This window comes from Silurus aristotelis (genome assembly GCF_946808225.1).
Source record: "Silurus aristotelis genome assembly, chromosome: 4".
Lineage (NCBI taxonomy): Eukaryota > Metazoa > Chordata > Actinopteri > Siluriformes > Siluridae > Silurus > Silurus aristotelis.
Genome location: NC_139577.1, coordinates 18,810,702 through 18,831,253, shown reverse-complemented (window position 1 = coordinate 18,831,253; position 20,552 = coordinate 18,810,702). Strand labels below are relative to the sequence as shown.

At 36.8% G+C, this 20,552-nt stretch overlaps 2 protein-coding genes across 7 annotated transcripts; both read left to right on the top strand.

The window, feature by feature from the left end:
- The first annotated feature begins 1,231 nt into the window (after nucleotides 1–1,231).
- eif4ebp2 (eukaryotic translation initiation factor 4E binding protein 2) lies at nucleotides 1,232–5,489 on the top strand. Its single transcript, XM_083539554.1, has 3 exons — nucleotides 1,232–1,561; nucleotides 2,700–2,882; nucleotides 3,002–5,489. The coding sequence occupies exons 1-3, from the start codon at nucleotides 1,429–1,431 to the stop codon at nucleotides 3,031–3,033; spliced, it is 348 nt and encodes a 115-aa protein (XP_083395680.1). The 5' UTR covers nucleotides 1,232–1,428; the 3' UTR covers nucleotides 3,034–5,489.
- A 1,851-nt stretch (nucleotides 5,490–7,340) lies between these two features.
- pald1b (phosphatase domain containing paladin 1b) lies at nucleotides 7,341–20,246 on the top strand. Of its 6 annotated transcripts, none has more exons than XM_083539549.1 (21): nucleotides 7,584–7,828; nucleotides 9,027–9,086; nucleotides 9,373–9,573; nucleotides 10,079–10,181; nucleotides 10,698–10,877; nucleotides 11,169–11,333; nucleotides 11,462–11,622; nucleotides 11,706–11,781; nucleotides 12,265–12,416; nucleotides 12,617–12,716; nucleotides 12,826–12,930; nucleotides 13,033–13,128; nucleotides 13,322–13,456; nucleotides 13,677–13,793; nucleotides 13,879–14,058; nucleotides 15,330–15,527; nucleotides 15,621–15,761; nucleotides 15,876–15,947; nucleotides 16,118–16,258; nucleotides 18,662–18,817; nucleotides 19,820–20,246. In XM_083539549.1, the coding sequence occupies exons 2-21, from the start codon at nucleotides 9,043–9,045 to the stop codon at nucleotides 19,967–19,969; spliced, it is 2,673 nt and encodes an 890-aa protein (XP_083395675.1). In that variant the 5' UTR covers nucleotides 7,584–7,828; nucleotides 9,027–9,042; the 3' UTR covers nucleotides 19,970–20,246. The 6 variants fall into 6 exon arrangements, with proteins under 6 accessions (XP_083395677.1, XP_083395675.1, XP_083395673.1 ...); XM_083539547.1 differs by having other exon boundaries at nucleotides 9,355–9,573; XM_083539551.1 differs by lacking the exon at nucleotides 9,027–9,086 and having other exon boundaries at nucleotides 7,341–7,828.
- Nucleotides 20,247–20,552: the final 306 nt, after the last annotated feature.

Here is a 20,552-nt window from a genome sequence, read left to right as displayed (position 1 = left end):
CATTGTCTCAAAGCAGCTTTACAGAAATCAACAGTTAAGGTGAATGATGTGTATTTATCCCTGATGAGCAGCCGTGGCGACTGTGGCAAGGAAAAACTCCCTTAGATGTCATGAGGAAGAAACCTTAAGAGGGAAACCTTATCCTCATTAGGGTGACATTGAGAGTGTTATCATAAATCTTTCAACAATACAGAACACTGGAGAGTGAGAACTAACATGAGCACTGGAGTGTGTGATTTTAAGTAATGTTCTTTCTAGTCTTATACAGTCGTTATGGTTATAAAACTAGGAGCTACTGAGCAACTCATAAAATAGCTCAACATTTGTGATCATCACAGTTCCAACACCAGCTAAATTGAATTATCCAAGTGATCCATAATGAAGAGGATATTTGACATGACTTGAATATAATGTGTTTTAGCAGATGTTTGGATGATGACAGTGGAAAGCACTGTCTAAAGTTCTTTGAGTGTATAGAGGTTTGCTGACTGTGATAGATATAATGTAGTTTACATGATTTTCATGCTCACTGATCAATTTGGTGAGCACTTGTACCCTGTATCATGTTTAAGGAGACTATTAACTTAGAAATGTTTTCGGATCGGATAAAGGTAAGTGTGCTGAATGTGTCGCAGTGTTGCAGTGATTCATCCCTCTAATGCGGAGGCGCCCAAACCATTTCCCTATGAAGGGCCAATAATTAAACTTAATTAAGGGCTGTTGGCCAGGGGTACATGTTGCATAGAATTAAATACATTGGGAGAGCTGCAGAAGGTTTTATTTCATAATGATAGTAAATTGTGTATTCTTTCAAAACAGCAGACGGTTTCTTCTTGTCTGTGTGCCACTGCTTCGATCTGTCTTTAATTAGATGTTAGTTGAGTGGCCCAAAAGCATGTTGTACCTTCACCTTGAAGTGTGTATATACTTTCTTTTGGCTTCTCCTGTTAGGGGTCACAACAGCGGACCATCCGCTGTTGGCCAGGGGTACATGTTGCATATAATTAAGAATGTTTTATTTCATAATGAGAGTAAATAGTTTATTCTTTCAAAACAGCAGACAGTTTCTTCTAGTCCGTGTGCCACTGCCTCAAACTTCCTTTACCTTGAATGTGTATGTACAATATGTAAAAAACAACAACAAAAAAAAAAACTAACATGCCTACATGAATCTAGATTGAGACGCGCCCGGTATGAACACGTGTTCAGCTCTTGTTTTGCGCTCATATCCTCCGGAGGCGCACTGCTTCCTGCCTGGCGGAAGGAGGGACGGACGGAGCTGACGGCTGGGAGGACGAGGCAAACGACAAAAAAAGCGCCTTAAAAAAAAGACAAAAGAAAGGGGGAAAGGGCCCGGGGTTTCACCTTCCGTCGGCGTTACAACTTCAGCTCGACACCGCTCAGCTACCCAAATCTAAATCGAATGCAATGTCGTCCAGTCGTCAGCATAGCGAGAGCAGGGCCATTCCGACCAGGACGGTGCTGATCGACGACTCAACGCAGCTACCTCACGATTATTGCACCACTCCTGGAGGCACTTTATTCTCAACTACCCCGGGCGGTAATATCATCTTTAAACCGTGCTTTTTGCAGCTTCAACCAAAATTCACACATAGACGGCTGTTACTGTGCTCGACATTCGCCTGTGGCCTACTTGCTTCGCTAGAAAGCCCTATAGCGTGGTCAAAACAAAAACAGGGGCTGAGGCTCAAACGGCGGTTTACTTCCTCTGTAGGCGCACTATTCAGGGTGTCAAAGAATGACTTCTGCTCTCTTGTACAGCGCTCTCGGTGGCCAATCGTGTGCTATTCTGGATGCTGCCAGACGACTTGCCCCTCCCATTTCATTGTTTAAAGTGGCGTGATTGGTTAATATGCAGCGTAGTGATCGAGTTTTCTCCAATCAAAACAGGGATTTTGTGTTCAACGTTCACAGTAATGTAACCTTTAGCCCAGGGATGGGCAAACTTTTTGACTCACGGGCCACAATGGGTTCTAAAATTTGACAGAGGGGCCGGTTCATACAAATACATACATTATATATATATATAAATAAAAAAAATATATGCATGCATATATAACATTAGAGATTTGGCAAATTCAGTTTCATCAAGTGCCAAAAGAGCAACAATTTGTTGATCTTTTTTTGCCAGTGCATCAATAAACACAGCAGAAAAACTCAAGTTCAGTTTCAGTGGGAACAGTGTTGTTAAACTCCTTATTTTGCCAGTTCATCAAAGTCTGGAGTAAGTTTTGTTGTGGCAATTCTCAGGATAGATCCGAGGTGTTTGTCGGAATATTGCACGGAGTATTGCACGTGAACAACGTCAATTGAGCTGAAGTGCGACATCTTTAGGGGAAACGTGGGCATTACAGGGGAAAGGTCAATTGAACAATGTTTACCCGTACCTATTTTAATAGAATTTGGTCACGTTCGACAGGCCGGATTAATAAACCTTATATATATATATATATATATATATATATATATATATATATATATATAAAATGATGTTACTGATGAACTGCAGTAAAAAATAATCCATGCTCCAGTTCTGTAAATTGTACATTCCAGTAAGGTGCATTTGCTTTGAAATGAATGCATTTTATCATATAACATGACCCTTGTGTTTATTTAGATAATGGGAAAATCCAGCATGCTCTTGTTTTCATTGCTAACTTGCACGTTGTCCACTCCAGGCACCCGGATCATCTATGACCGTAAGTTCCTGTTAGACCGGCGTAATTCCCCTATAGCCCAAACTCCACCAGCACACCTGCCCGTCATCCCCGGAGTGACGAGCCAAAACATTCTGAATGAGAAGAAGAAGAAGAAGAATGAAGCCAATAACATCAATAACCACGATGGCAAACCGGGAACAGGTTTGTCTTTTTCACTCATTTAAACCCCAATCCTATAATGATATAAATTCACTACGACGTTGGTTAATTGTAAATGTTGTGGTTGCGGCACCCGTATGAGACTTTGCTTTATGTTTCAGGTGAAGATGCTCAGTTCGAGATGGACATCTAAAGAAGAGGAACCAACGTGATGAGCGAATAATAATCTGGCGTCCATGTGCCAGTGGCTTGGCTTGTAGAAACCAATGTTGTGAGCCCTCTCCTTTAGCTCTCTCTAGCTGTTGGTCGATAAATAATCATGGGATAGTCAACTCCTGTTGGCCCAGTGGGCTGCTGGAGCCCTAAAAGTTAACAAATGATTATTAATTGTTTGATTAGGTTTCAGGGCTACCAACAGCTGTACAGTCTTTGGCCACCCAGCAAGGGAAATGTCTGTATTTAAGTGCCCAAATGTAACAATTAATGTAATGTTTCACTTGCAAACAGCCACCAAGAGATTTCTTCATGGTTATTTAGTGCCGTTTTTACAGTAAGATAAACGACCCAAAATGTTCACTGTGTCTGATATCCAGGCATTTCATCAGTGCACCTTCTGTTACCTCCTTGTTGTTTCATCATTTTCAATAGTCAATTTTTTCAAGTATGTGTTTTTTTTTTTGTTTGTTAGTTTTGTTTTATTTTATTTCCTTAACAAGGTCTAGTAGCATTTGACGAGGGTCGTGCGTTTCGGTTCAGATTTGAAAGAGAACCATTTTCATTCCAACTTTTTCGCATTGCTACATCGCTGGAACCATTGTTTTCTTTTTCAAATGTGCTATAACTTGCTTTAGATTCAGCATGGGTAAATAGTTTTATAAATGCCTAAACCATGCAGTTTAAGTAAGAAGCGCAGTTGGAATCCTGCCAAATTTCTACTCCAATATTTTCCCCATCATCTTTTATTTAATGCAAAAATATCAGTTAGAAAACATATTGATGACCAGGTTGTTTTCCGCTAGTGATACCATGATCAATTGTCAGATTGATCTTTGCCTGCAATATAATTTTCACCCTGTCTTTTGATTTCTGAGTAAATTCCTGATGATACTTGAAGCATTGCCATCAGCTTTGTGGTCACAGTCTAAAAGAAAAAAAAACAGATGCTGTAGTACAAGTGACCCAAAACTAGTTGTTGGTCAAAGGTAATGACAACATGCACAGCTTTTGGACCAGTAAAGGGTTAAATATGATTTAGATAAATAGGTAAAAAGAATCCCCTTTCCAGAGCTGGTCTCAAGATGCAGTTATGTCACTTACAATGTGTGACTTTTAGCGCTTACACAGGTGAAATAATAGGGAAGTATATACACCATAATGCCAGTTGTGACGTCTACTTTTGCTTTCCATTTGCTACTATATTTACAAACCTTCAACATCAGTTTAAAACGGTAGGAAAGCACTGAAGTGTTGTCAGGAAGTTTGTTCTGCAATTATGCATCAGTGATAATGCGGTTAGGAAAAGTTGTAACAGCATTTGAGATGAATAGTTGCAGTGACCTGGCATTTGATTTCTTTTTTTTGTATTATTTTTTATTTTTTTGGACTGATCAAAAGCTTGAATGAAACATTTCCAGTACTCCTCTATGCACATTAACTCGTTTATATCTTATCCTAAGCTCAGCATTAAAAAAAAATGTATGTGAATTTTTTTTTTTTTTTTTTTTTTTTCCCCCCCGTTTCCTCATACAAAATGGAGAAGGTTTGAGTTTTCACAGGAGAGCAAAATGATTATTTTAAGTGACTTAAAAGAGAATTAAATTTATATTCTGCTTCTGTGATATTTGTCTTTTTAGCATAAGTCTCTTTACCTATGCCTTACTTTACTTAGTGTCACAGCTGTGACAGGATTAAGTCCCTTTTATCCTGAAATTAAATTTTTTTTTTCTTCTGAGATTAGGATTAAGATGTTTTTACCAGAATGCATTTATATTTTTGGAGACATGTCCGTTATTCTTTTTTTTCCTCTGCTTTAGAGGTAAAGGTTTGGGCTTGCAGCAATATGTTGGTTGAAATACGAAAAAAAAAAAAAATGCTTAAACTGATTGGATTTACTGGGTCCTGATTTTTTGCTAAACATTGCAGCTGTGATTCCCAACCATATATTATTTCTACTGTCTAAATTGACAATTTAACTTACATTTCGACTTTAAATTCCAATTGGCAAGATGGAAACGTATGGTAAAGCAGATGGTGGCATATTTGCTGAATGTAATTTTGTAATGTCTTGTGAGCTGTCGAACTCGCAGTGTCTTTCAACCCCTTAACTCAAATTTTTACCTTCTGTACCCACTGGATATCATAAATTGCCCATCAGAGACAGTTGTATTGAACCTTCCCAGAGTAATTTACCAAATTCCATACAAAAAGTGGCACAGACTGTATTTTTCTTTTTAAATTAAGACCCTGTAAAAATTTACATTGATTTAAATAAAATTCCAATGCCAGTGGACACAATAAAAGTTCCTTGAAAAAAGTCTTGTTCTGTTTTGCCATTTTTTATATGACCACTAGGTGGCATAATAGGCGTAAGGATCGTTTTTTGATTCAAATAATAATCCTCAAGGAATTGAAAAATAAATACATGTTTCAGCAAGACAGGAACTCTTGCTTTATACAAAGATATCCTGTACAGCTGTGTGTTAACAATTTTGTGGTACTTTTAGGGAGAACCACGAGTGTGATGCTATGTTTTGTGTGTGTGTGTGTGTGTGTGTGTGTGTGTGTGTGTGTGTGTGTGTGTGTGTGTGTACCCAACAGGCATAACCTTATGACCACCTGCCTAATATTGTGTTGGTCCCCTTTTGCTACTAAAACAGTCCTGACCAGTTGAGCATTAACATCTTTAACTTTTTCAGCAATTTGAGCTACAGTTGCTTGTCTATTGGATCGGACCACATGGACCAGCCTTCACACCCCACGTGCACTCCCCATGACCCTGTCGCCAGTTCATCACTGTTCCTTCCTTGGACCACATTTGATAGATACTGATCACTGCAGATAGAGGACCTCACTGGTCTTAATGTTATAATGTTATGCCTGGTTGGTGTGTATATGTGTACACTTTATATATATATATATATATATATATATATATATATATATATATATATATATATATTACACCCACACACACACACACACATGATATGTGGGGATTTTTACATAGCAGATGCAGCATTAATGATTAGAAATAGTGTAAAAAAATATATATATATTTACAGTGAATGGGATAAAGGTCCTTTATGTTCAAATGTTGGTCAATAATTAATGTAACTGCAAACACACTCAAATACAAAAATAGGAGTAGTTCCCAGTGTAAATAGTTTTTGCAAAATATTTTATAAATGTACATTAATTCCCATAGTGTGTGCAAGAAACGTTCTGTCAGTGTGAGCTTTCGAGGTATAATCAAGCTTGTACTCTAAAATCTTTTGTTGTATGTTTGCCTGTATGCAGTTATTTTCCTGTAGTTCTCTAAGCAAAATGATACTATAATAGTATGTGGTTGATCTATAGCGGTCTTATACTGTACCAACAGGAATACTTTGTGACATTAGGTGGACAGTCATCTCTCCCAAGTACAGGAAAATCGATTAATATTTATATGCAATACTCTGATGTTCTGTGCTAGGAAAAACTATTAAAAAGATAATAAAGCCATACATATAGCCAAATAACTTAACACATGTCTATAATAGATGTCAATTAATGTTCTTTTTATTTAGTATTTTTCTTCTTTTTTTTTGGTAGATTTGGTCATCCAGAAAAACACTTTATATATCATTTAAAATTACATTTTATCCGATTCACAATATTTGAGACAATATTCACAAATGTTTACTAGAAGACAAAAAAAAACACTTTTGTGGTATTTAAACTCTTTCATTCCTGCTTTTCAGACAATTAATCTTTGGTGAAACTACGGTGTATAAATGATTCTTGAGAAGTGCTCAGTTGCTTGGAAACCCATGGCAACACTGTCCACGGCGCACCAGCAGGCCTTCAAGCCGAGGGTGTTCTTTATCAGTGCTGTGAAAGGCGCCACCTCTTAAAAAGACTTTATTTAACTGAGACTGAAAGCACTGAAAGAAAACTGGCACTAAAACTAAGGCTGTTTGTCCCAGAATACAAAAGTGACACTTGCGGAATTTTCCGTTCCCATTCACTACTCCACATTTGCATTCGCTAATTAAAGGACACAGTGTGATTATTTTGCACAGATTATTTTATTCACTATTCATAATTGAGAATGTGGTCAAAACATCACTTTAATAGTTGGTTATGTGATTCGACGAAAATGGTGAATTCTATATCCTTCTTCTGTACTGTGTAAAAATGCAGGATCCAGCAATGTTCTTAAAATGATCAGATTTAGTGAGAATGTTACCAGCTCTGCTGCTCTATGGCTCCTAGGCTTGTCACTGTCCTGCATTTTCCTGTGGCTCTGTTGTTATTGTTTAGTAAAAAGAGCAGAAGAGTACTGATGCCCTCCTTTTCTGTAGTACAGGAGACTCTTAGTGCAAGGTCTTGTTGACTCACTAATGCTTTACTGTAAATGTTCTCCGTACTCATTTGTTCCCACGTTAATGTGTAGGTGCTACGTTGCCAGGAGATGGAATTGCTGATTGGTGAGAGCATGAGACAAGAGTCCTCCCCCACATCCTCATCTCATATCCACACACTGTGTTGAATTGAAGAGGTGGTGAGGATAAGTACTTGCCCACCTCCGTTGTTTTCTCTGTGTAAACTAGCCTCTGCCTCTCGGCTGTAGTCTCCTCCATTCAGTCCTGACCACATGACAGAGGACAAATGAGAAAGGATCCATACAGAGGGCTTAGTTCAGACTAGGACTCAGTATGCAAGGTTTAAAACTCCTCTACACATGAGCACTGAAAATCGAATGGTCATATAAGCGAAGAAGTAATTAGGTAAGGAATCTGTTTTATAATGTTTATATTTCCATTTAACAGTGGCTAAAAGATTGTGCTGATTGTGTTCAATGAACATTTTACTGGGCGTTTGTGGCAACATAAAAGTGAAAAAGCACAAGTTATACCACAAATACAGTATTTCAAATAATACTTGTGTGAAGTTTAAGATAGTCCAATTCAAAAATAGTTGTTTGGTATATGTCTGTTGAGCCTCGTTATCTACGTAAGAAAATAAGTAATACACGCATGCTGTAAATGAAGGTTCGTATATGTAATGTATGCTTGAGGTGCGGAAAAACTTTATTCAGAAGCTTCCAACCTCATATGTGTATAGTTTGTACATTAAAAAGGATTTTTTTTAATGCATGTTTTTCTTTGTCCACTTCAAATAAGGATATATCAATCAGTAGTACCCCTCGAACTTTTCTGCTTCCTCCTCTCTGCTAAGCCCCTTTGGAGCTCATATCCTTCCTCCTATCTGGGTGACATCACACAAATGCATCCTGAGCTCTTTTTTTTTTTTTTTGCCCATATTTAGATCATTTTTTCCTTGCTTTTTAGTCTGCTCTATTGTGGCACAAATGGAATTTCAATCAAGTCTTTGAAAAGGCCATTACTATACCTGATGTCTGACTATTTCCAAACCCTTGAGTAGATCATTTAGTTGTACAAAAGCAAAAGTATAAAAATAAATACATTTGCAAGGACACGATATTGAATGTATTTACATTTTTTAAATATTAATTAAATATTCAATTAATTGTCTGTAGAAAATCAATCCAAGTCTATTTTTTTTTTATCTGTTATGCAAAATAGAAAAAATAAACAAATATTAAGTTCATTTCTTATTGTCCTTCAGCTTGGACTTGGCATTTATCTGTTGTCAGTGTTGCTGTGTGAGAGTTTGTGTTTTGGATCTGCTCCATGAAAGGGGGTTGTCCTGTGAATGTCTGGAGCTGCCCACAGAGCTGTCTGGCTGCCAGATGTACAGTACTTCTCAGCTGCCCCCTCGGGAGCTTCTACTTCAACTATGTTACTATAAGAAAAGAACCAGAAAGTTACATTAGTGAAGGGGTGACTAAGTCTCGTTGGGCTTTGTCTTTGTGTTTAAAAAAAAACCCAGAGCTTATTATAGTGAGGAGATTCTGCTAGCAGCACAGATTATTTGTTCCTCCATTTGTTTGTTTCATAAAAGTGTGAAGAGGTCGGACATGAAGAAGCAAATAGCAAAGGATTTCGGCACAGCTGTTAAATCGTGAGACAAACTTTTACAATTAAATGATAGAATATATGGCACAGAAAATGTGGTATATTTTTAATAATCTTTTTATTGACCTGGTGGAGTGAAGTGTGTGATGTTTGCAGGTTTTTATTTTCATTGTTATCATACTTAAGAGTTATGTGTCTTTGTGCATTAGTAATGGACTGTTCATGTTGTATTATCTTAAAAAAAAATAGCTTGAAGTTAATTGCATTTCTCCTTGCAAATGTATATTACTGTGTTTTCTGTGAAATTCTTTCAGTGTGTGGTCTGATTGCAGCTCGGCGTGGATTATGGGCACTACTGCCAGCGCAGGATCCCAACCTGCATCAATGACTTCTACACACCACATCGATCACCAAGCTGGTGACATCGCTGAAGACAATTGCTCCATGAACAGCAGCTCTTTGCCAGCACTGAACATTCCCAACAGCAAGGCCAAATCCATTATCACAAACAAGGTGGCCCCCGTTGTAATTACGTAAGCACATACTAAAATTGTTGTCCAATATTGTATTTAAATCGTGTGCTTTATTTCAGTCATACAATGACTTATATCCAGGCAGAGTAGATGAATTATATCTCATACCTAGTTTACATTACATAAATTGCATTTTATGTAATTAATCTGAATATTCTCCCATTGAAAACATAGAATGTTACATAGCTGAAAATGTTTTGTTTTTTAAAACTCACCACTGTTACTCGCTCAACACTGCAGCCATTGTCAGTAAACAAAATGTTTTCTGATATTCAATATTGATTTAAAAAATAAAAAAAATATTTGAAGAGTTATGCAGGCTAAATGGCAAGCTAATCATGGACTCACTTTGCTGTTTGATTACTACTAGTTAATTACACTAATTATAAGCATGCATATAATCATTAAAAATGTGCTAGCACATCTCATCATATATATATGCAAATGCAATATCAGTAGAGACACAAATACTACCATCAACCAGAGACTTATCTATTTTAAACAGGTATAACTGCCGGGAAGAGTTTCAAATTCATGATAGTATCCACGCAGCAAACTACTCTGTGGGAAAAATATCTGATAAACTGCCTGAGCATTACTTAGTGCTGGTAAGTATGGCTTTATAAATCACATTTTCTAACATAAAAAAAGAGGTGGATATTTTGATTTTCTAGTGATATACTATAATGGTGAAATGTCCAATCTTCAAATGTTAAAACACAGCTTGTTCCTGAAGTGTTCTCATTTACTGTTAGAATCTTTACATAAACACTTGCCATCAGATTGTACAATTTCTATTTCATCCCTGCACTGAAAGACACTATGAAAGGAAAGTCAGTACATGTCAAGTCATGTCATTACAACCTACATGTCTCAAAAGCATTGTCATATTTTTAGTGAACATGAAATTTGAAATTAGATTTTTTTTTTATATATGATTGCTGTCATATTTCTCTTGATTTGTAATATTTCTAATGATTTATATCCGGAATTCCATGACCAGATTTAAAGACTGAAAGACAAAGAATTCTTATTGTTATAAGGGTTATTTGATGGGTCATGCTTTACCTGAAAACACAAGTAACTATCATGCTTGCAATATTTATATGCTTTTTATTGCCTAGGGGGAGTTTTTTATGGTGCAGGATGTGAACAGTAGAGCAGATGTCTTAAACACTACAGGAAGCTACGGGGCCCCTAACTTCCGGAAAGTCAAGGAAAACTACCCTTTGTTTGGAATGGGCCAGACCAGCCTGAATGGCTTTAAACAGGTCCTCCAGAAGCTAGAAAGTGAAGCATATGAGGTCAGTGATTCTTACGCAAGTTAAAAAAAACCCTATTCTTTCATTCATGTTCAGGACATGTGTGTTATATCATGTTCTCTGCTGTTGAAGTTCAGACTTCAGATTCTGATTCCATAACAGACTATGAAATTACTCAGAGGGAGAGACCAACAAGAGCAATTAAACCATACATATAAATGAATAAACACACCTTATATTGTTTATTCTAATACACTCTTACTTCGACTATTGCTACTCACCTGTATTATGAAGAATTTATCCACCTTTATATTTACATGTATATATACATAGGAAGTGATATTCATCTGTGTGCGAGAAGAGCCTGTTGTTTTCCTGCGTCTGGATAGAGACTTTATTCCATACACTCCCAGGAGAAAGGAGAACCTTCATGAGAATATACATAACCTGAGAAGTTTGGACCGAGCAGAGAAGCTGGAGCTCTCTATCAGGAAAGAGGCAGGTTATACACTAAACTGATTCATGTGTAAATGTAGCTCAAACTCCTTATATTAGATTTGATTCAACATATTTATATCACTCATTATACTGATTGTGCTTCTTGTTCTTTATTTACATTTTCTCAGTTGTGTGACTTTGCCAAACTCTCTGAGAACGTCTTCTATGTTTATAATGAAATTGAAACCTTCAAAGATGAGCCGCAACATATAAAGATCATGTCCGAGGAGGACATACATGTAACTGAGGAGGTTTATAAAAGACCACAGTTTAGTTTGTCTTCTTACAGGTAATAATTTAGTTTCTGGACTATTTGTTTTACTTTAAATCACATGAATTAAATCGATGTGCACAATGAATTTTTTCTTGCAGATATTATAGACTTCCGCTTCCTATGGAGGGGGCACCAATGGAGGAGGATTTTGATGCCTTTGTAAATGTGCTTAGGGTAAGATCACATCTCCTGATAATTTATGCATGTATTTGTTTTCAGCTATTTCCAACCTCCTAAAAATGCAAGCAAAAAATTAATAAATGAATAAAATGTAATCATTAATAAAATTGTATGATCGATAGTATTGAATACCACCATGAGCTCAAGTAGCACAAGACCATAAGCCAGTAATGTTTTTTACTCCTTTAACCAGTCTATACTACAGTAATTCTGAGAAAATTAGACATAAATGGAATTACCTTTGCAAGTATAAAATGTACTGCTATTACAATGTCTAGGCTTTAGGTATATATCCAGAGAATGGAATAGTTTATAAATATTAAGAGCGATATATACCACAAATTGCATTTATATTTTGTTAGCTATAGAAGTAATTTTCAGTATTTTTTGTTAATGCTGATCTACAAAGGTATAGTGAACGTCACACACAAAAACTCTTAATACTGCACATATATGATAATATTTTCTGTTACACAGAAAAGCCCTAGTTTGTCAGTATTGCGGGATAGCTCCAGGCCTTTACCTGCACTGCTGTTCAGCTGCCAGGTGGGAGTTGGACGAACCAACCTCGCCCTTATCCTTGGTGCACTAGTCTTCCACCATCTACATGGGGCACCGTATGAAACCAGGTGAGGGTAATTATTTAAATTTATTTAAAGTTATCAGTCTGTTCTACTCTGCGTTTTGCTGCAATTTAAATATGGATTATCATATTGTATTATATTATTATTGATATATGTATGTTTATATTAATCAATAATACAAAATTCCTTGTAACTATACATTTTACAAGTCAAGTTTAATTGTCTCTTTGTCTCTCATTGTCAAGGGAAGAGGATGCAAGGGAAGAAGTCAAGCATCAGCCAGAGTTTCAAGTCATTGGGGATCTGATCAGTCGTCTCCCCAAAGGTCAACAAGTACATGATGAGGTTAGTTGTCACAATTGCTGAGAGCACCACATTGAATAAAACTGTAGTCCTTTTGCATGTAATGCATTCGCTGCAGTCTTAAAAATGTTTTCTACTTTTTCACTGTAAGGTCAATAGAGCTATTGAAATGTGCTCTGAAATGCACAATATAAAAGATGCAATATATGAAAATAAAAGAAAAATGGAGGCAATTAGTGAAGATTATCAAATACAAGTAAGTATACCAACTGGTTGTATCAAATGTTTAACTACATGAGCAAAGTTTTAAAAGCAGCATATGATGAATGCATGGTTTGAATCCATTTTATTTTTATAGGGAAGCAGTACAAAAGCCTATTTCTTGCAACGGACCATCCAGAGTCTCGAGTCTTATTTCTACTTAATTGTTTTCAATGCATATCTTCATGATCAGGTACTGTCAAGTGTATTATTGTTAAGGAATGCCAAATCTGCACACTCTATATTTTGCATTGCTTTTCTGTCTTTATCTCCTTCTTGTCTTTTTTCTATACATTCTCAAATGTTTTACATTTTGTGTGATTTGCATTTCTTTATTATTATTATTATTATTATTATTATTATTATTATTATTATTATTATTATAGTATCCTCAGATGTTTGCCCAGAGTTTCAGCCAGTGGCTGTGTGAGAATGCCTGGATCTACAGGCTGCTTGGCAGTATGAACCGTTCTGAGCTCTTAGCACCAGCCAGCCTTGTTACTGATGGCACCAGGATACTGGTAAGACCCATACAAATATTATTTCTAAAATAATATATTTAAAAATATAAAATAGAATATTTGTAAAACCCAAACAGTTTTTTTCTACCTATTCAATATAGAACATTTGAATAGCGTTCTATTGATATTTAGGGTAACATAGAATGTAAAGCTATTATCCAAAATCCACACATTTAACCCAGAAACACAATTTGTTAAGGATAATCAATTTGTTTCAAAGGTGGCCAGTGATTATTTGTCACTAGATTTACTTGGTACAAGCAAGGAACTGAGAGTGGCCAACTTCAGACGAGTTTTTAAGACATCTGTGTATGGCATGGCCCAGCCAAGCTCTGAGGTAAAGCATTGGTTGTTGCATTTATAGTGCTGTTGTGATTCTATGTTATGTGAAAAGCTGAAAACAAAACCAAATCCTGTTTCAGGCTGTTTCTATTGTGTTATCTTACCTTACGGACGAGCGAAGGAAACATTCCAGCATTGTATGGGTGAATCTGCAAGAGGAACTGATTCTGGAAGGTAATGGGCAGATGTTCACCACTCGAGAATCAGGCTGTCTGGAGCAGCCAATCCATGTGTATGTGCAGAACCCACAACAAAATGAGGTACTTCAAGTTTTTGGTGTCTATATTTGGTGTCACCTCCTTGAAAATGCATGTTATTCATTGTTTATAACTATTGATTGTCATGTTCTCGAAAATAATTCACTGTATACAATTGATGTCTCCCAGCTGAATAAGCTGTGTTTCTCATGCAAACAGTTTTAGGAGAGCTATAGTGAAATCCAGTGGCAGGCTGTGCATTTGGTACCTGGGCCTTCAGTGGGGATTTACCCGACTTAATCCACATCCTAATACCACCACTATCACGTTGCAATTATAGAAACCATCAATACTATACAAAAACGCAATATAACAACATGTGGCATTACAGAGAGAGAGGGTGAATACCATTTTACTAAAGCAAGAAACCCAGTTAAGACTCCAAACCTCTACACTACAACCACAACTGTGCACCTCCACATTCTGGAGAAGTTCAGAATCAATATTTGTCTAATAACATGACAAAAACATTAAAATGTAAATAAAATACAACCTACTCACCAGAGATACTCATAATTTGCACCGCTCCTCAGGGGCTGTAAGCCAGTGATACCGCTCGTATTTACTGGTCTGGAAGTGGAGAACAAACCCTTTACTGGCCTGAGAGAAGCTAGCTAGCTTCGGAGTTAGCCACTTCTCCTCACGATGTCTAGCTTTTTTTGAAAAAGGTTTTTAAAGAATGTCCCAAATTAACGTCTCTTCCTCTGTAGGCATAAAAAAGTCTAATTCAGATGTATTAATGTGTGCAGAGCTACAGACGTGTTTTGCCAGTCGAACTTGGCTGTAACAGTTTCCTTCTGACCAACCAATCACAGGACATAAAAATTCAACGCTGTTCTGGGCCAGCTAGCTGGCTCTGTGAGGCGAATATGAAATCTAATTGGTTAAAGAAACAGACTAATTTCTTATAGAGACTAAGGTAAAAAGGCCTGCAGGACAGACTTTGCAGGCCCTAGGCAGATTAGATTGACATGGCAACACATAGAGGCTGAAATCTGATTGGACAAAAAATCCAACATTCACATACACATACTGGAAGCAGTGCAGCCAAGAGAAACACTACGAAATGAAGAAAATAAACTGTTGGGAATAAATACAATTTCAGGGAACAAATATTGGAATTGTAAATGTAGGTCAGTGCTTCTGATAGTGTTTAGGCCAGCAGAGAAGGCTTTGCTGGCCCTGACTGCCCACCACTAGTCAAATCTCACATTGATTATAAAGACGAAATTGACACATGAACCATATTCATCAAAAAATAATTTGTTTCCCAGACTTTGGAGCTGGCACTAAAGGAAGAAATTCTCAGGTCTGAGAAGTGGCTTGAGGTAGTTCTTGTACAGGAGAAGCAGATGAGAATGCTGAAAAGCTGTCATACTGTCCAAGAAGTCTTTGCCAATCAAAAGAGCACTTATCCAGGCCTCACATATCGGCGAATCCCTCTTAATGACTATTGTGCTCCAAAGGAAGAGGTAATATTGCGGATTTCTCTGAGCACCTGTAAACTGTCAAGAACTGTAAAAATGATGTCAAAAATTGTATCAACTGTTACTGCTACTCCTCAGTTTTTTGATCAGCTGTTAGAGGCTATGAAGTGCGGTCTTGGTGTGGACCCAAGTTCAGCTTTTATCTTCAACTGCAGTGATGGAAGAGACCGAACCACTACTGCCATGGTCATTGCCACACTTACTCTCTGGCACTTTAATGTAGGTCATGCTGTCTACAGTCACATGCTTACTGAAATGCATCATGAATGATTAATGTTAAAAAGCAATCTCACACTGATCAACGATATAACATCATAACAATGATTTCCTTAGGGATTTCCTGATTGTATGGATGAAGAACTTGTAAGTGTTCCAGATGCAAAGTACACGAAAGGAGAGTTTGAGGTACAATGTTTTATTTGCTATGATTAATGAACCACTTTCAAACATGTTCCAGTATGTTTAGGGTTTAAGGCAAAATAATCAATCAAACAACCAAGAAGCAAACAAGTAAACAAGCAGATGTGCTGGGCAATTGTTTTGTAATCTTTGCACTGTATGTTTTACATGTTCAGGTGGTGATGCATGTGGTCAGACTGCTACCCGATGGTCACCGTATGAAACGAGAAGTGGACATGGCCCTAGATGTCGTCAGTGAGACAATGACCCCTATGCATTACCACTTACGGGAGATCATTATATGCTCATATAAACAGGTGACTTTTTGTGCATGCACTGTTTATACATGCGCGGCTTGAACATCTAAGCAATTACATGATTGATTACATTCCTATTGATGTTTGGCATTACCTTCATATATACTCTGGGGTAAAAAGATAGGAAAAAACATATTACATTTTTCATGGTCTTAAAAGACAATCATTCTTTAGGAAATTAGCAAGAATTAAACAAATATCTCTCCTTGTCCTAGCAATCCTGGTTCCATTTATCAGCTTGTTATCAGGCCCTTGCTGGGCTGCATCAAGTCATGTGTTAGAATATTTTTGTGTTAATTTTACATTAAAAATTTTAATCTTCATGATGATTATCTATTATTATGGATGTGGTGAGGGAAGACATGCAGGTAGTTGGGGTGAAAGAGGCAGATGTAGAGGACAGGGGGGTATGAAGACGGATGATCTGCTGTGGCAACCCCTAATGAGAGAAGCCGAAAGAAGAAGAAGAAGATATATATATTGTAAACAAGCGAATGGTGGCATAAGAAATCTCAGACATGCATTTGTTTTATTATTGCTAATTTTTTTTTTTTTTTAAGAAAATAAAAATAACAAATTTCAATTGGCCATTTTGGGTTTGGCCAATTTTTTGGCTCAGCTGTGAAATCAATGGAAACTCATTCTTTATAGAGGTTTACTGCATATTAATGGGTTTCCTGGCAATAATAACTAAATAACAACTCAACAAAAGATAATGACCCATCCAGAATTTCTGCAACCTGAGAGAGCTTGGCAAGGCAAGCCAGAGTTCCAATATTCAATAGAAAGTAAGGAACATTTCATCAGATTATATTGTCAAGCATCCTACAAAGAAATGTGTTGAAAAGTTATCAGCATCCACGATCCACATGGTCTATGTTCAGATCAGATTTGAGGATGAGGCGAAGCAAGGCGTAAGAAATAAAAGAGTAAAACAAAAAACGTTTATAATATACGTAAAATCAATAAAAAAAAAATTAATAAACAAACTAAGTCAAACAGAAATAACTGAATACTTTAAAGGAATTTCATTGTCGTAGGAAAATGGGTTTACGGTATTAACTACCGTAATCTGAGGTGACCATCTTTATCTCTCTTGAGCTCAGAATACCCCCTAGTGTCGACAGTAGGTATGACAAGGATGTAGGAAAATGATTTTAGAGAAATATAAAGCTATAACATCAAACTGCTCAACAACAAATCCCAACATATAAAGCAGGTATCCAGTGCAAATCAGACCTCATTTAGCATGGACAAAAATTATGGTTATATTTAAAACACATTTATTTATTGAAGTTACAGTTAAAGTTAATAAAACAATGTTGAGCCTGTTGCTACAATTCAACTGAAATGTACTTTATTGCAACAAGTACTTTTAATACATTTTCCTACCCACTGTTTGTTATTTCTTATATTTCAGCATGTGTTAAGGTATCCATCTTCATTCGTGTGGTGAAGTCTTCCTGTACCCTTAGCAGAGAAACAACCCCGAAACAGAATGTTTCCTCCTCCATGTTTGACAGTGGGGATGGTGTTCTTGGGGTCATATTTATAATTTCGAGTCGAGTCGAGTTGATGCCAAAGAGCTAAATTTTGGTCTCATCTGACCACATCACATGCTCCCAAGCCTATTCTGAATCATTCAGGTGTTCACTGGCAAACTTCAGATGGGCCTGTTCATGTGCATTCTTGAGCAGAGGGACCTTGGTGTGTTACCACTGGTTTTCTTGGTGATTGTGGTCTCAACTCCCTTGAGATTATTAACAAGCTCCTCCTGTCTAATTCTGGGCTGATCCCTCACCTTTCTCAGAATCATCCTTACCCCATGATGTGAGCTTTTGCATGAAGCTCCAGAGCAAGAGCGATTGATTTATCTTGTGTTTCTTCCATTTTCGAAATATTGCACCAACAGTGGTCTCTTTCTTACCAAGCTTTTTGCTGATGGTCTTGTAGCCCATTCCAGCCTTGTGCAGGTCTACAATCTCGTCCCTGATGTCTTTTGACAGCTCTCTGGTCTTGCCCATAGTGGTGAAGAGGTTTGAATGGAAGAAGTTGATTCTGTGACTTGTGTCTTTTATACACGTCACGAGTTGATATCAGGAGAACTTTCTCAAAGGGACACGAATAATTTGGGTGTGTGGGGGTCAGAATTCTTGCTGGTTGGTACGGGATCAAATACTTATTTCACTTGATCAAATACAAATTAATTTAGAACCTTTCTTGAAAATAAACTCTGTTAAAATAAACCTACCATAAATATTCTAGACTTGGTAAGAGGGTTAGGGGTAGCCTCAGAGAACAGTGACAAGGTCCTTATTATCCTGCTACCAGTTCTATTTTATTTATTTTTTTTTTTTTTTATAACAAGTTGTAAATATTTGGGTGTTTCTTCTTTCTTTTCAGATAAAAACAGCAAAATCAGATGCTGAATTGCAGCACTTACGCCTAAGAAGCCTGCAGTACCTGGAGCGCTATATTTACCTCATCCTATTTAACAGCTACCTCCACCTGGGGAAAAAAGACTCCTGGAGACGGCCATTCAGCCTGTGGATGCACCAGGTGATAGCTTTAATATATAGCTTTTTATAGCCATATTTTTTTAACAAAAGATCCTGGTAATTACTAGAAATTGTATGTTCACATGAGAACCAAAAGAAACAGTTACAAAACCTCATTTGAAGCACTGCTGTCTTATATAGTTTTCTTCTTGGTGCCATTATATTAATTTACTATTTCTTCCAAAAGACCCTTATTCATTATGTACAGTGGGGGAAATAATTATTTGATCCCCTGCTGATTTTATGAGTTCACCCCCTTACAAAGAAATGAACAGTCTAGAATTTTTTAATGGTAGGTTTATTTTAACACAGAGAGAAAGTCCAAAAAAAATCCAGAAAATATACTTTAAAGAAAGGTTAAAACATTTATTTTTAGTCTTGACCCTAACATCCTTTGACAGCTCTCTGGTCTTGCCCATGGTGGCAGAGAGGTTTGAATAGAAGTGTTTGATTCTGTGAGGGGTGTCTTTTATACACGTTACAAGTTGATATCAGGAGAAATTTCCTAAAGGAACAGGACTAATTTGTGTGTGTGGGGGTCAGAATTATTGCTGGTTGGTACGGAATTAAATACTTATTTCACTTGATCAAATACAAATACATTGTTATGTTGTTTTTTTAATATTCTGTCTCTCTCTGTTGGAATAAACCTACCATAAAAATCTAGACTGTTAGTTTGTTTGTAAGGGGGTCAACTTACAAAATCAGCAAAGGATCAAATAATTTTTTCCACCATAGTAAATAGACAACCATCTAATGGTTAATAACTTCTAAAAACATAAAACGTGAAAAACTTATATATGATACTATAATTTTAATTTATATATTATGTTATATTATATTATATTATATTATATTATATTATATTATATTATATTATATTATATTATATTGTTATAGAAACATTTTAGCTGCAATAATTCAGGAAGCAGCTACACAGTTTTGCAGTTTAAAAAATGAATTAATAGTTGAACAGAAGTCTCATGTCTCCTCTCTTTGTCAGGTGGCAGCACGAGCTGGTATTTATGAAATCCTCAACCAACTGGGCTTTCCTGAATTTGAGGCACCTGAGGGTTGGCCATTGTCCAGACTACGCTACCGCTGGAGACAATGTAGTGCTTATTTACTGCCCATCAGAGGAGAACTCATCTAACCGAATGATTGAAAGGATAAAGATTAGGGTGTTTAAATATTCAGGACACTATTATGGGCTTCATCAGTAGTGGATCGGTCAGTTTTGCGCTACTGATCAGAACGTTAAGAATGCAAATGCAAGCACCACCAAGCTATCACTTGACCAAGGCTTTTCTCCACCTAACTGCCTTGCTCAATTTGGATGAAAGCATTTTTGAAATGAATAAACGTAAACAATGATTCACAACTCTGATTATTTCTAAATGTATGCAACTGAATAAAAATTCTGGGTTTGTCAATTCTCGTGTGGTGTCAAATTCTGCTTAAAGACTTTACCCCCTTTTCTAAACTAAGCCAAACAGGTTATTATGCACATCCTGTTATGTGTAAACACTTGTGTGTGAAAATCCCAGGAGAACATCAGAGTTTCTGAAATACTCTATCCAGCCTGTCTTGAACTAATATCCATGATATAGTCAAAACCTCTGTGATCGCATTTTTCCTGATTCTGATGTGAACATTAACTGAAGCGCTTGACCTGCATCTACATCGCTTTATTTGTTGCACTGTGTCATTAGAATTGAATGTTTGGATCTGTATGC

What these genes read in the sequence shown, in the direction of transcription:
- eif4ebp2 (XM_083539554.1), top strand. Translation starts at nt 1,429, where the DNA reads ATGTCGTCCAGTCGTCAGCATAGCGAGAGCAGGGCCATTCCGACCAGG. An exon ending in ATTCTCAACTACCCCGGGCG is followed by an intron (nt 1,562 to 2,699) that starts GTAATATCATCT and finishes TGTCCACTCCAG; the next exon opens with GCACCCGGATCATCTATGAC. An exon ending in CGATGGCAAACCGGGAACAG is followed by an intron (nt 2,883 to 3,001) that starts GTTTGTCTTTTT and finishes TTTATGTTTCAG; the next exon opens with GTGAAGATGCTCAGTTCGAG.
- pald1b (XM_083539547.1), top strand. Translation starts at nt 9,043, where the DNA reads ATGAAGAAGCAAATAGCAAAGGATTTCGGCACAGCTGTTAAATC. An exon ending in TAGAAAGTGAAGCATATGAG is followed by an intron (nt 10,878 to 11,168) that starts GTCAGTGATTCT and finishes ATATATACATAG; the next exon opens with GAAGTGATATTCATCTGTGT. An exon ending in TTATATGCTCATATAAACAG is followed by an intron (nt 16,259 to 18,661) that starts GTGACTTTTTGT and finishes CTTTCTTTTCAG; the next exon opens with ATAAAAACAGCAAAATCAGA.